At 41.5% G+C, this 12367-nt stretch overlaps 1 protein-coding gene across 4 annotated transcripts in view; it reads right to left on the bottom strand.

Moving 5' to 3' along the window:
- Window positions 1-12367, bottom strand: part of NUP214 (nucleoporin 214) — a 64223-nt gene that overhangs the window by 47531 nt on the left and 4325 nt on the right. For all 4 annotated transcript variants that reach the window (XM_067541933.1, XM_067541936.1, XM_067541934.1 and 1 more), the window contains exons 5-16: window positions 11448-11518; window positions 11212-11275; window positions 9925-10028; window positions 9178-9284; window positions 8580-8646; window positions 8197-8323; window positions 5075-5236; window positions 3458-3926; window positions 2006-2178; window positions 1231-1322; window positions 563-652; window positions 35-184 (exon numbers count right to left, since the gene is read on the bottom strand). In XM_067541933.1, the coding sequence (XP_067398034.1) occupies window positions 35-184; window positions 563-652; window positions 1231-1322; window positions 2006-2178; window positions 3458-3926; window positions 5075-5236; window positions 8197-8323; window positions 8580-8646; window positions 9178-9284; window positions 9925-10028; window positions 11212-11275; window positions 11448-11518 (1676 nt within the window). The remainder of the gene's footprint in view (window positions 1-34; window positions 185-562; window positions 653-1230; window positions 1323-2005; window positions 2179-3457; window positions 3927-5074; window positions 5237-8196; window positions 8324-8579; window positions 8647-9177; window positions 9285-9924; window positions 10029-11211; window positions 11276-11447; window positions 11519-12367) is intronic.

Consider the following 12367-nt stretch of genomic DNA (forward strand, 5'->3'; position numbering starts at 1 on the left):
AAACATTTGGGAGAAGTTCTGCTGTGCTCTTTACCTCTGTTGTTTCTTTGATCTCCAAGAGAAAGGTGTGAAGGTCATCAGACTCTGTCCGCAGATTCTTCATCTCCTCAGGACTGCCAACTTGAAAACAGGCGTTGGAAGTTCGGGCTTTCAACTCTTCCATTTCCTTTTGGAAATGGGCAATCTACAGAGCCACATAGTAAAGAAAGTTCAACCATTGTGACATGACTGTGTTTGGAACAAACATCACTGCTCTGGGGCTGGCTAATATTTTTGTACAGCCATGTAATAATTTACAGACAATAAAGGCAAGTCTCTTGCATTCCCTTCCAATCCAAGGAAGAGTGTCCTATATTCTTAATATAAATTTAATGCTAGCAGTTTAAGCAGCCAAACAGGTACAACAGTGTTTAGAGAAGTGGTTCAGAGCATAATGGAAAGATCTTCCATGGTAACTAAGTGCTGAAGGACACTAATGGACTCTGGCAGAATGATTTATGACTACATGCCTATACAGTGATCTTTTCAGAAGTTGGAAGACAAAAATCCTTGAAGAGCTCACCTCCTCTCTGATTCCTGCTATGACAGGGTCCGAATCCTTCCATTGATGGACCTGTTTCTCTAACCCAGTGCTGGACAACGTTGACCTGCCCTGAAAAGTCAAGTGTTGAAAATGTAAACTTATCAAAATGAAAATCTTGATTACCAACAAACATTTACTGCTTGAACAGTTTGCATATAAATTCATTTAAGATGCATAAACTGTCCTATGGAACAACTCTCACAAGCACAAATGTTCACCTAAACAGTAAACTGACACTGATATCTAATTTAAGCACACTGAATGTATTAAAGCTGTTGGAAATCATGGCTAAATCTTTATGCACCACTTTGGTGTTACCCCATTGACTATATTTTCTAACATTGTTAAACAGTCAAAGCAGCTCAGTATCTTCAAAGCATTACATGGTTTTGCTGATAAAAATATGTGATTCTACATTTCCCCACAGAACAAAGCATTAGCTCTAGCTCAGTTTATTACATCAGACTCAAACCCACGGCCGAGTTCCAGCTTCCCAAAAATACATAGAATATCATTCTAAGTTTGCGACTTAGGTCTTAGCTCACTGGTCCCTTGACCTAACGGCATTAAATCAGTCCAAGACTAAAGCAAATCACTGGCCAGTGAAATTTCTCAGCTCCTGTATAATCTGCTCAAGTTCTCTTAACCTGAATGGAGCTTGATTTTGCTGCAGGAGGGGTGATCCTGGCTGTCTTCAGTAGACTAGAAGCTGCAGGCACATTCTGAGCAGGACGCGCCGCTAGAATTTAAAGAGAGAAATAACTATAGACAAATGCATAGTTCTCAGAAATAGGTTGTTAATTAGAGATGGGGCATGGCCACCTGTGGGGACATCCGATCCCTAGAAGGAAGGGCACAAACCTGAACACAGAGCATTTCAGCAAGTCCATCCCTCTAAAATGGTGCATCAACCAACATAAGGTCAGCAAGATAACACAAGCCTAATCCATTACCCCTGCTCCCAGACCTCAGACAGGACAGATGACTTGGAACCGGAAAACAGGTTTCAGTCTGGCAAGCATGTTCCTCCAAATTCCACACACACTTTTTCTTTGTGGAGTAGTTTGGATGAACTTGGACTCTCGTGAAAGAGAGACAAATTGCAATGGCTAGACTGGCTATAGAGCAGAATTCCTCCTCACCAACCGCAAGAGCTCTGCTAATAAAACTTCTTAACAGTGACATGCAACATCCTTTAGTCCAATTCTAGGATCCTGATAGAGCTGACTACGTTTCATGCCTGATCTCCGCCACCCCCGCTCTTTCAATCCTAGACAACTCCTGACCAGAGACAGCTAGTTACATGATATGAGAAATGGAACAACATTAACTTGTTTATAGGATGAGATTTAGTTTCATTTTGTTTGTGATCAGTTTGAGCTCTGGCCATTGGATAATCTAGCCTTAGTCTCAATGTCATACTTGTTGCAGACACAGGGGTTGAAGCCTTCATTGGGGTGGCAGGTGAAGCTGAGAGAGGTGTGGACTGGCTTAGAGGCCCTCCAGGAATAGGTTTGGCAGTAGTGGAGAATGAAAACATCATGGAGTTGTTGTGACTGCTGCTAGCAGCAGCAGATGTGTCTATGGCAGTGAACCTGAAAGACGAAACAGAACAAATATTTCAGCACTCTGAACTGGACACAACTTCTCCTCCTACACCCAAAATGAAGCATTAACATCTAAAGAGGAGACAGTTTTCAATCTTCATGAATCAGTACTGGGACTCAATAGCCAGATACCAAGTACCATTCTAGCTGGGAGTGGAGATGGGAAGAAACCATTCAGAGAACATGGATGAGACTGCACAGCAGAAGGAGCAGGTGGCGTTTTCAGAGGATGGGAAATTGGTGATAGGACGAAGTGGACTCAGGGACAATGAGAGGGCAGGGGCTTTTACATCCCATTCCTGAACACCGGATTCGAGCAGCATGTGAGCCTGGACAGCTTTCTACTTTAAAAAGGATCTGTAGCTCACATGACACTGCTTGTGGCTGCAATAATGTGTAAGTGCAGAGACAATGGCATGAAGAATGGGTCTTCTGCTACTGGTGAAGGTTATTTATAGTATCTGATACTTGGCTCCTGGTGCTCCAACCTCCAGAGCAGAACTGTGCGGAGACTATTCCCTATAGAACTGCCAGAGTTGTGTAGGAGTCACCTCTGGATCAGGGAATTGTTCATCTCTAGGAATCATCCCACCCCAGGTACATCAGGCACAGAGGAAAATTAACCACCAGCAGCCTCAAAATCCGAGCTATCCATCCAATGAAAGTACTGCTGGCACTGTAAGAAAATAGATTATATGGACCTTGAAAACAACTACTCTCTCACCCCTAGAGGCTGCCCTCTAGGGCAGGGGTGAGGCACACTAGTGAACAGTGGAGGCAGCCTGCAGTGATATCACCCATGCTGTACCTGCTCCGGACAGAGAGAATTTCAAATTCCACTGCTGTCAAATTGGCACCTTTCACCAATATTAAGTTCACAAAACCAAGGCAAGATTAACGTTTAGTGCTTATGAGAACAAGAGTTAAAAGCATTAGGGTTATAGCAAGCTGGTGCTGTGCAAGTTTTGCTGCTTTATGAATACAACCTATGACATCTTCACTATTCCAACCTGTTACCTTTGAGCTGACTACCAGAACTGAAAGAAGGTCTGTATAGTCTTCCTTGGCCTAAAAGCTGGTGGCTATGACAAAGTCTTGGTTAGAGAAGGGATTCCTCAAGACTCCATCTGGAGCATAGAGGATCCCTTTAGAAAAATCAGAAGCTGGAAATAGCTGAGATCTTAGCAACTACCACCAACTGCTACACATTCCCAAACTGGTTTAACCACTGCCCACCCTTTACATAAGCCATTAAGCCTGTACTTACTTCTCGCTTAGGTTTACTTTGACAGTAGATGCTGAAGGGGTGAAACATGGCTTGAGTCCGGCAGGTGTGGTAGACAGTGGTGGCACAGGTGTGCTGTCTGTAGTTGGTTTAAAATGTGTAGATCCAAAAGAGAAGGAGTTGGCTGTAGCTGTCAAGGGGCCTGCAGAGGGGGAAGGTGTCATGGAAGCTTTGGAAGAAACGGTAGAGAAAGAGAACGACGCTGCTCCCGTTAGGCTGGAACCCAGAGCTTGCTTGGAGGCATCTGATGCAAAGGGATATGGTGGGGGGTCCCCAGACATCTTTATGGCTGAAGATGTAAAGGAAAAAGTGGCTGCTCCACCACTAGCAGAAGGCAGGCTAGAGGCTGAAGAAGCAGGATCAAGAAGTGGAGCTGAGGCAGGAGTGACAACTGGTGCAGTTTCAAACTTTGAAGGAGCAGGAGGGGTAGTCGGGGTTGTGGCAGTACTTCCTGGAGAAAAACAATGGGGTCCAGGAGAAAAAAGTTAATATTTGATCACTAAAGGAAGGCAGCCAAAGACATTGTATTTTACTGTCCACACTGAACACACTACTGAGATTTACATCATCATGAAGGACAGGGAGGAAGGGGGATTTTCAGTCTCCAAGTCCAACTTCTGAAATATTGGATGCACAAAGCTCAAGACTTGATCGATTCTATTGTTTCCCCCAGCCATTCTGAATTCATTTAGTTTAGAATTTCCAGTGAAGTCTCTGCCATTTCTCCATCGATTCTGACGTGGCTCATGTCAGCCCAAATAAAGCGGCCTGGCAGTGCACAAGTCTACCGGGGATGTAAAGAGAAGCACAATGCCAAACTAAGGCATTCTGTTCCAAGAGGGAAAAGCTAATGTTTAGATTTAAAGAAGAAACTGGTAGCTTTGCACTGAAACATCACTCCAGGTATACAGGGAAGTGAAACAGAATGAATTAACCTGCCCAGGCTAGCACAAGGAGCCCCTAATCTACATTTTACGCACACTGTAATATGCTCAACATGCCTATTAAGACTATTCACCTCCCACCAGTTTTCTAATGCAGTTGCAGTTCAGTTGCAACCTGTTTCAATAAGTTCCCATGATCACAAACAAAGCATCATAACCCATGTCACAGATGGGAAGAACACGCAAGCTCTTTGAGACAGGCAGTCTCTTTGTTGTGTGTTTGTACAGCATCTAACACCATAGGGCCCATGACTGGGGAGGTCGTAAGTGCTATGGCAATACAAATGATAAACAAGAGTGCCCAAGATGCCTTCTCGAAAGATACAGGACATACAGTTGGTTTGCCACAATTGCAGCCCAGTACCCCAGAAGTGACTGGATATAAGTGCACAGTTTGTGAAATGCTTTGGGATCCTTCACCGAGGCCAGTGAGTGCTATGTACATTCACACAACTGGTGGAATGATACCTTGAACATGGAATTGGCCCAAGCGGCTTCCTATGCTCTACATGGTAGGGGTCCGGCTTGCTTTATAACACAAAAGCCTCCTGGTGAATCACACTCTATCTGCCTTGATAGCAAGCTTAACAGCTAAGTACTTCAAAGCACCACAAATTAAAGTGAAAGCCTCTTCCACACGTATCGGAGCACCTACCTGTTGATTTTGGTGCTCTCTCCCCTTCTATTGACAGCTGCTCTGGGGTCACTATAAGTGATCTGACACCTGGGTTGTGATTGATCATGTAAAATGGACATAAAACTCCATCCGTAGAGAGTAATATTAGAACTGGAGCTGGAGCGAGGGTCTTCTCATCACCTGCAAAAGACCACACAGTAGGCTAATGCCACTGCCAAAGTCACCTGCCTCCCTTATCAATTACATCACCCCAAATCCCTCATGCTTGGCTTTCTTACCATCTCAGATTTAAGCTACTCATTCTTACCTACAAGGCTATGCATCTCTCTATTCTCATCTTCCCCTACAAGTGCTCCAATCCCTTTACTTAACTCCTCCATTAGTCTTTTTCTCCTTGACTTCACGCTTTTCTAAATGCATAGATTTTAAGGCCAGAAGGGACCACCATGATCATCAAGTGTGATCTGCTGCTTAACACAGACAGAGCATAAAATTCACCCAGTAATTCTTGCATTGAGCCTTCTATTATGCAGTCTCGTATGTTTGAAACAGTCTTGTCTTCACTCCCCAAGAGCCCACTTTCTCCTCCCTCCAACCCTACCTCTCCCATAAATCCACTTCTCAGTAATCCTCACATCTGTCCTGTGTCTTGACCAAGACTAAGTTCTCCTGAGCAGGAAACATGTCTTATTTCATTTTTTTAAAACATACAAATAAAATGCTATATAACTTTTTAAAAATAAAGCCAACTCTAAATACACATCCTCTGGAGTTGACAGCATTGTGGTCAAAGCCTCAGATGTGAAATGCCTGGGCTTCTTGAAACTACAGGTGTGTGTCTAGAGTCTGCTGTGATTCAAATATTTTCTGTAAGGCTAAAATCTGGGCCCCAAACTGCTTGTCAGATCTTTTAAAAATTTTCTATAACAAGATTTTTATGCTCCCTGTTTACACTAAAGGCACAGACCTTCGAGACAAAAACCTTTGATTGTTTTTAGTCTTGTTTATGTCTGCATGATCCTATTTCTCCTATTAACATCTCATTGAAAGAGCGCTGGGGAAGGTTGTTTCCTCATGGAAACATGTCCAATACAAACTAGGGTTTCAAACAAAAAAACTTTTGAGGATGTGTGGCCCATGGACTCTTTGGTGTCAAATGACAGCGGCTGCACAGGGTTTTATAGTGAACCCCTGGGTCAGATATATGCATAATAGTTCTTCGAAGAGCAGCATACGAGATCTCAACCAAGAACCCAGAAACCACTGGTCATCATAATCATTGCAAAACACATCTACAGATAATATTTACAGAATTATGCATCTATACTAAAAATTATGTTCTTCAGCTTCAAGAGTTAAGGCAGGTTTGTAAGGAGGTGACGCCTCATACATGTTCCTTGCAGACAGGAGGTAACAAATCTCTTGTTGTGTGCCTCACAATGGATGCCTGTTTGCATACAGACCCAGATACCAGTTGCAAGATTGCAAAATCTACCAAAGAGAAAATCTACAGGAAAGGAAAACAGTTAGCATGGGGGTATCCTGTTTATGACTAAGATCAAAGATTAGTCTGGTATATCAGGAATGTGAAGAAACACACAGGATCCTCACCGAGGAGGCAAACTGACACCTGTTGTGTCTCATGAAAAAGGGGTCACCGCCAGTCTGGCTGTAAAAGCAATGGTGAGCAATACTTTATTAGACATGAGAGTATCTTATTAAGTAAGTCTAGGCTCTAGAATGTGTGCTATGATTTCTTATATGTAACCATTTGCTTCCAGTAGTTCTACTTGCTATCTCTTGAATCTCTATTCTTTGTTAAATAAACTTATACTTGATTTTGTTATAAACACATCTAAGAGTTAAGCGGAGCAGTTATCCGAGGTGACGCTGGTAAGCGGGGGTGACTGTTTCTTTGGAAGCATTGAATCTGTGAATATCCAGTGGATCAGGGCTGGACATTCCAAGGAGACATCTGGAGGGCTGGGGGATTGGGGCATGCCCATCGCTAACCCGTAGGCCTACAGGGGAGTGCTTCCATTGCCCGTGGCTGGTAGAATTGGGGAAATGACCCCCGGCAGGCACAGACAAGGCTTCCTCACACTATGGGAAGGTGGTAGCGAGGTGCCTCAACTCTGGGTAGTCCCGGGAAGTATCACAGAGTGGATAAAGCAAGACTAAGCACAGCCAAAAGGGGGCTGATAGAGTTAAGTGGGGAAGGTAAGGAGTGTCTTGCAATGAACTTCTCTGAAGAGACAAGCTGAATCCTGAGAAGAGAGACAGAAACCAAAAGAAGCTGCCCCAGTAGATCCCTTAATCCAATAAAAGTGTATGGATTAACACAGAAAACGCTTCAGATTCAATTCTGAATTAAACACAGAGTCTGAACTGAATTGCCTCCTGGAGCTTACCGCAACAATAAAGGCTACTACTCTTCTCAGTTAATCAGCATCATGCTGGGCTCTACATGCAGCTTATCCCTATCTCCTGCTCAACCCAAAGATGCCTCCATTTCAGGCTAGCTCTGAGGGAAGGTTTTCAGAATCCAATCAAGGTACAACACAATGACTCCGATGCATCTTCAAAGCACCTTGTCAGAGACAGAAGCTGAGGAGCCTTCAGGCAGAGCAATAATGTAACTGGCTGTATGTATAGCACAGCAGGAGTCAAAAATCAGGTCAGGCCTTTTGCTTTAATACAGAGCTGAGTCCTAGGTATTTATAAATCATGCATTTCCCTGGTTATGAAATTAGCCTGCTTTTCCTTTAGATCAATATAAATAATATATATCGAACAAAACAGCCCTGCAGGAATGACTACTACAAGAGCTCGCCAAGCACGTTCACAGCCAAGTATCAGAGAAACACACTACAGGTGATTTCAAACCCACTATCTCCTCAATTCCATCAATCGAGTACGTGATGGAAAAAAAGGCACATAATTTATATATTGACTACTGTTGAGTCCCAGGTAACTAAGAGCTTTTCTAATTAGGCAAACTAGATGTTGAACTATACCAGAGCCCTGGTCAAGACATAACCTCCCAGGACACTGATCACACTGCTGCTCCCCAAAAGATTTCTGACTTGCTATTTTTAAATAGCATTCCCCAGTAAACAAAAGAAGTAGGTAAGACTTACTGATAGGTATTGGCATGTTACTGGTGTAATCTATGGCAACACCTACTGGTAAGGTGTCATCATTCTTATCTGTCACAGGAAGTTCTGCTCTGCTGGAGTCTTCTAGAACCCATGATTCCCAGTTGTTCTGGAAATAAAGAATATTTTGGCCACTGTTTTGTGATTTTCAGCACTTTCACTCGCATTGGGAACAAGCTGCAGGAAAGCACAAATGCCCTTCGGATGGATTGTGGATAGCCTGGCTTTGCTTTCATCGTAAGATCCTATGTACATCAAATGGGTAGACTCTGAGATAAAGCATCCCTTAGCTCTCAGATATTGATATCTAAATATCTTTCCTGGAAAAGATATAATTGCTCAAGTTCAGCAGAGAGGAAGGTTACCTGGTCTGCTTGTCTGGCGAGGATGCTGACTTCTGTGGAAGCTGCCGAAGCTGCCAGGACTAGATCCCTTCAGGTAGAGAACCAAAACATGTGTTAAATCCAAATATGACAACAAAACATATAAAGATCCTCAGCCCATATTACTGTAATAGCCATCCCAAATACTTAAGGCATGCTTTAGGAATCAAGAATTAAACTGTTTTTTCATGCTTAAGTGGTAAAAGACAGGGGAAATGAACTCTTCACCATTCTAAACGGGTGTCATTAGCAGTTAGGAGTTCACTTCCTTTGTCAGAGTTCATGATTAACATACTCTCATGGCACCATTATCACTCTAAGCTATTTGTGATGGAACAGAAATAAGTAGTTTAACAAACAGGGCATGACATCTTGCCACAGACACACAAACAGAAAAATCTAAAAGCTACACACCACTTAAAGTGCAAGTTTCATTCTTAGTGGAAAGCACATGACTTCAAAAACCTTTGTGCATTTATGGCATATTATACATTTCTACCACCCAAAAAACAGAAATGGATAGTTTGTTTTGATCCATGTACAAAGAGCATTAGACTTGGTCATAGGTTTCTACACTCACCATTCCTCAACATAATTGAGAAAGTAATGATGTTGTCTTTCAGTGCAGCTACCATAGCAAGGCTCCATGAAATTCACAAACTTCTCTGGTCGTTTCTCTTCCTTTTTCTGCACAGACCGGAAGAACAGAAATTGACATTCAATTTACCTTCCATTAAAGCAAGTGAAGTCAGCTCCTCTACATATGGGCATATCTAGACAATATCATTTCATTATACACCTTAGAAACATGCTCAGATCATTACAAAATTAATCTGGGCCAACTGTGTAAAGCACACAGGAGCAATAAAGGGTGTGTGTGTGTCACTATACACCAACAGTCCTGAGAGTGTACAAGTTAGTATTGTGTACAGCATAGTAGCCCAGCAGCAGGTTACAAACAAAGCAGTATGTGGGTAGCCCATATATCTGTGATAAACCATCAAGGTTACCTTCCAGAGCACCTGATGCACAGGACGTAGCTCTGTTAACTTGGAGGCCTCAAAAGGTCTACCACAGTCTAATCTCAATAGAAAATGGGATATTGATTTATTCCCAATTGGACCCTACTTCAATTTTTTGCCATTAAACCATTAAAGCTTCAGAATTTAGTTTGATCCCGTAAATTCTATTTGATGCTAATGACAACAAGAAAAAGAACATATTATACTAATAAGCAGGTCAGAAGAATGAACAGTGCTACCATCACATTCATTAGCATAAAATCCTTAAAATGAGAAAAATAAAGTTGAGACTTCCTAACACTTACAGGCAATACAGCCATCACCACCTCTGGGGCTGTTTCCAAGGTCCCATCAGCAGCTGCATACACTATTGTGAAGACATAGGTGCCAACCCAAAGCACATCCAGGACTGGAAGATAAATGAATAACATCACCAGAGACATCTTAAAGGAGCTCTTCCTTGGATATTGTGTACTATGTTCAGTTAAAACCAAACACCAATGCACTATGATATTGCACACCTCATAGGGACAGTTTACCTCTGCGGTAGCATGAAGAAAACTACTAATGCGCTGTCTAGCCAACTACATATTATCTGGCAGACAACATACAAGAAGTGCTTGAGTGATATTAGGGGACCAACTTGATGCCAGGAAATTCAGACACAAAGTTGAAGCAAGTACCTGAGCCACCCTAATGTGTCCTAGTACACTGTGAGCAAGAACACACCACTGTTTTCACACACTGAGTATATCTAATGAAGCCTTAACTCTAAATTTACTACATCCGCATCAGTATTAGAGAGTTTTGAATGTAATTTTATTTGTGGTTTGAATTTTATTATGAAATAATGAAAAAATTATGAAAAAAAGAGGTACATTCTCTCATGAAGTGTCTGGAAATCTTTATGGCAAATATGTAATTACAGCCTTTGAAAGTATAGTTTATCATGTCAATGTATAAGGATAATCTTTATAATGCACATTTTCGAAAACCTAGATATGCACAGAAGCTACTTTTTCTTCCTAGCATTGTGGTGCATCACTCAAATTTGTCGTCGTCTTATTTTAATTATTGAATTTTTTGGCATGTGCATTAAAAAGTAGCTAGTATTCATTTTTTTTTATTTTAAAGTTTTTAAAAAAATGCTTGAATATTCATAGAATACGATGCCAGAAGGCACCATTGTGATTATCTAGTCTGACTGCCCGTATAATACTGGCTACGGGACTTCCCTGACCTAATTCCTGTTTGACCTAGAACATCTTTTAGAAAAATATCCAATCTTGACTTAAAAATTTTCAGTGATGGAGAATCCACCACAACCCTTGGTAAATTGTTCCAATGGTTAATTACCCTCCTTGTTAAAAAATATGTGCCTTATTTCTATATATGAATGTTCAACTGGAACAAGATACTAAATTTTGGACTGGAGGCAGTTTTTATGACCAAATTATAACCCCGCTAAAAAGGTGTCTATGGCAGAAACACTGGCACATCCTTAAGTACTTTAGCACCAACAAGAAACAACATAAAGAGACATCAATGGACATGACATTTTAGTGGGGAAAAGGTTAAAAATAATGCCGTACCTTTTACAGGATTATCTGAGTCATAAAATGGAGGACAGGGAATTACTTTTTTCTCCTGCAGGTTCTGAAAGAAAAATAATTTCTTTCAGAACAAAGAAAAAGGCACCAACAACCCACATCAAGAGTCTTGCAGATTCCAGAGAGTTGTTTTTAGGGTGTTACCTATCTTTTTTTTTTTTTTTTTTAAACAGCTGCCATACTGAAAACATAATGAATTACTGCAAACGAACACTTACAGGCAGATACTGGACCACGGTGCCATTTTGTTTCCCTACAGCCAGTTGCTTTCCCTTGGGGCTCCAACACACTGAATAAAGAAGAGGGTTTTATCAGCACAGAACAGAATGGCAGTGGAAGAATTAAACACTTAGAGTACTTCCCAGTGACAGCATCAGTAAACTAAACACCAATCAAGTCTTGGCCAAACAAGAGCCAGTCCTACTAAAGCTGTTCTCTGTTGTGGATTCCAGGGACTTTCATTACCATCTGGCATGTCAATGCAGACAGATGAATCCAAAAAGTCTCCATGGCTCAGATTAATTAAAATTTCAGCAACATTTAACTTTCTGCACATCTGCCTTAGAGTCTGCCTACACACAAACTTGCACCAGTTTAAACTGGTGCAAACCCCTGCTTAGACACATTTATATCTGTTTAAAAACCGATCGATTTAAATTTAAACACAAACAAAACCAAAGTTGCACTGATTTAAATACATCAGTTTAAAAATCACACCTTTTGTTAAACCAGTGCAATGTGTGTTTAAACCAGGCCCCATCTGGGCTACAGGTCTGGAGAATGCTTGTGAAAACAGTAATTCTGTTCGCTCGCACTCCACATCACAGAAGCCAAAGTTCCTCAAGCACTGATAATAAAAAAATGCAGGGAAACAATTATATTTTACCTGCAATACCAGGTAACGTGCCTTTCTTTCATGTGATAGTGAAGGCCTGATAGAAAGTAATCCTTTGTCAGAAATATTTAGCTCAAATTCTCAAAGTGGGCTGCCCAAGAAAATTATGAAAGAAAAACTAATTATATTCCAATAGAAGTTTTCTATGTCCTATTAAGCTTTAACTCAATTTGCTCCCTGAGTGAAGATTTTAAAATTGCTGTAAAGGCAAATAAGCCTGTCTCTAGTCACACCTACCCTTCC

The sequence above is a fragment of the Emydura macquarii genome, unplaced genomic scaffold, assembly GCF_026122565.2.
Source record: "Emydura macquarii macquarii isolate MOO-44397 ecotype Brisbane River unplaced genomic scaffold, CSIRO-AGI_Emac_v2 contig_691, whole genome shotgun sequence".
Taxonomy (NCBI): Eukaryota; Metazoa; Chordata; order Testudines; family Chelidae; genus Emydura; species Emydura macquarii.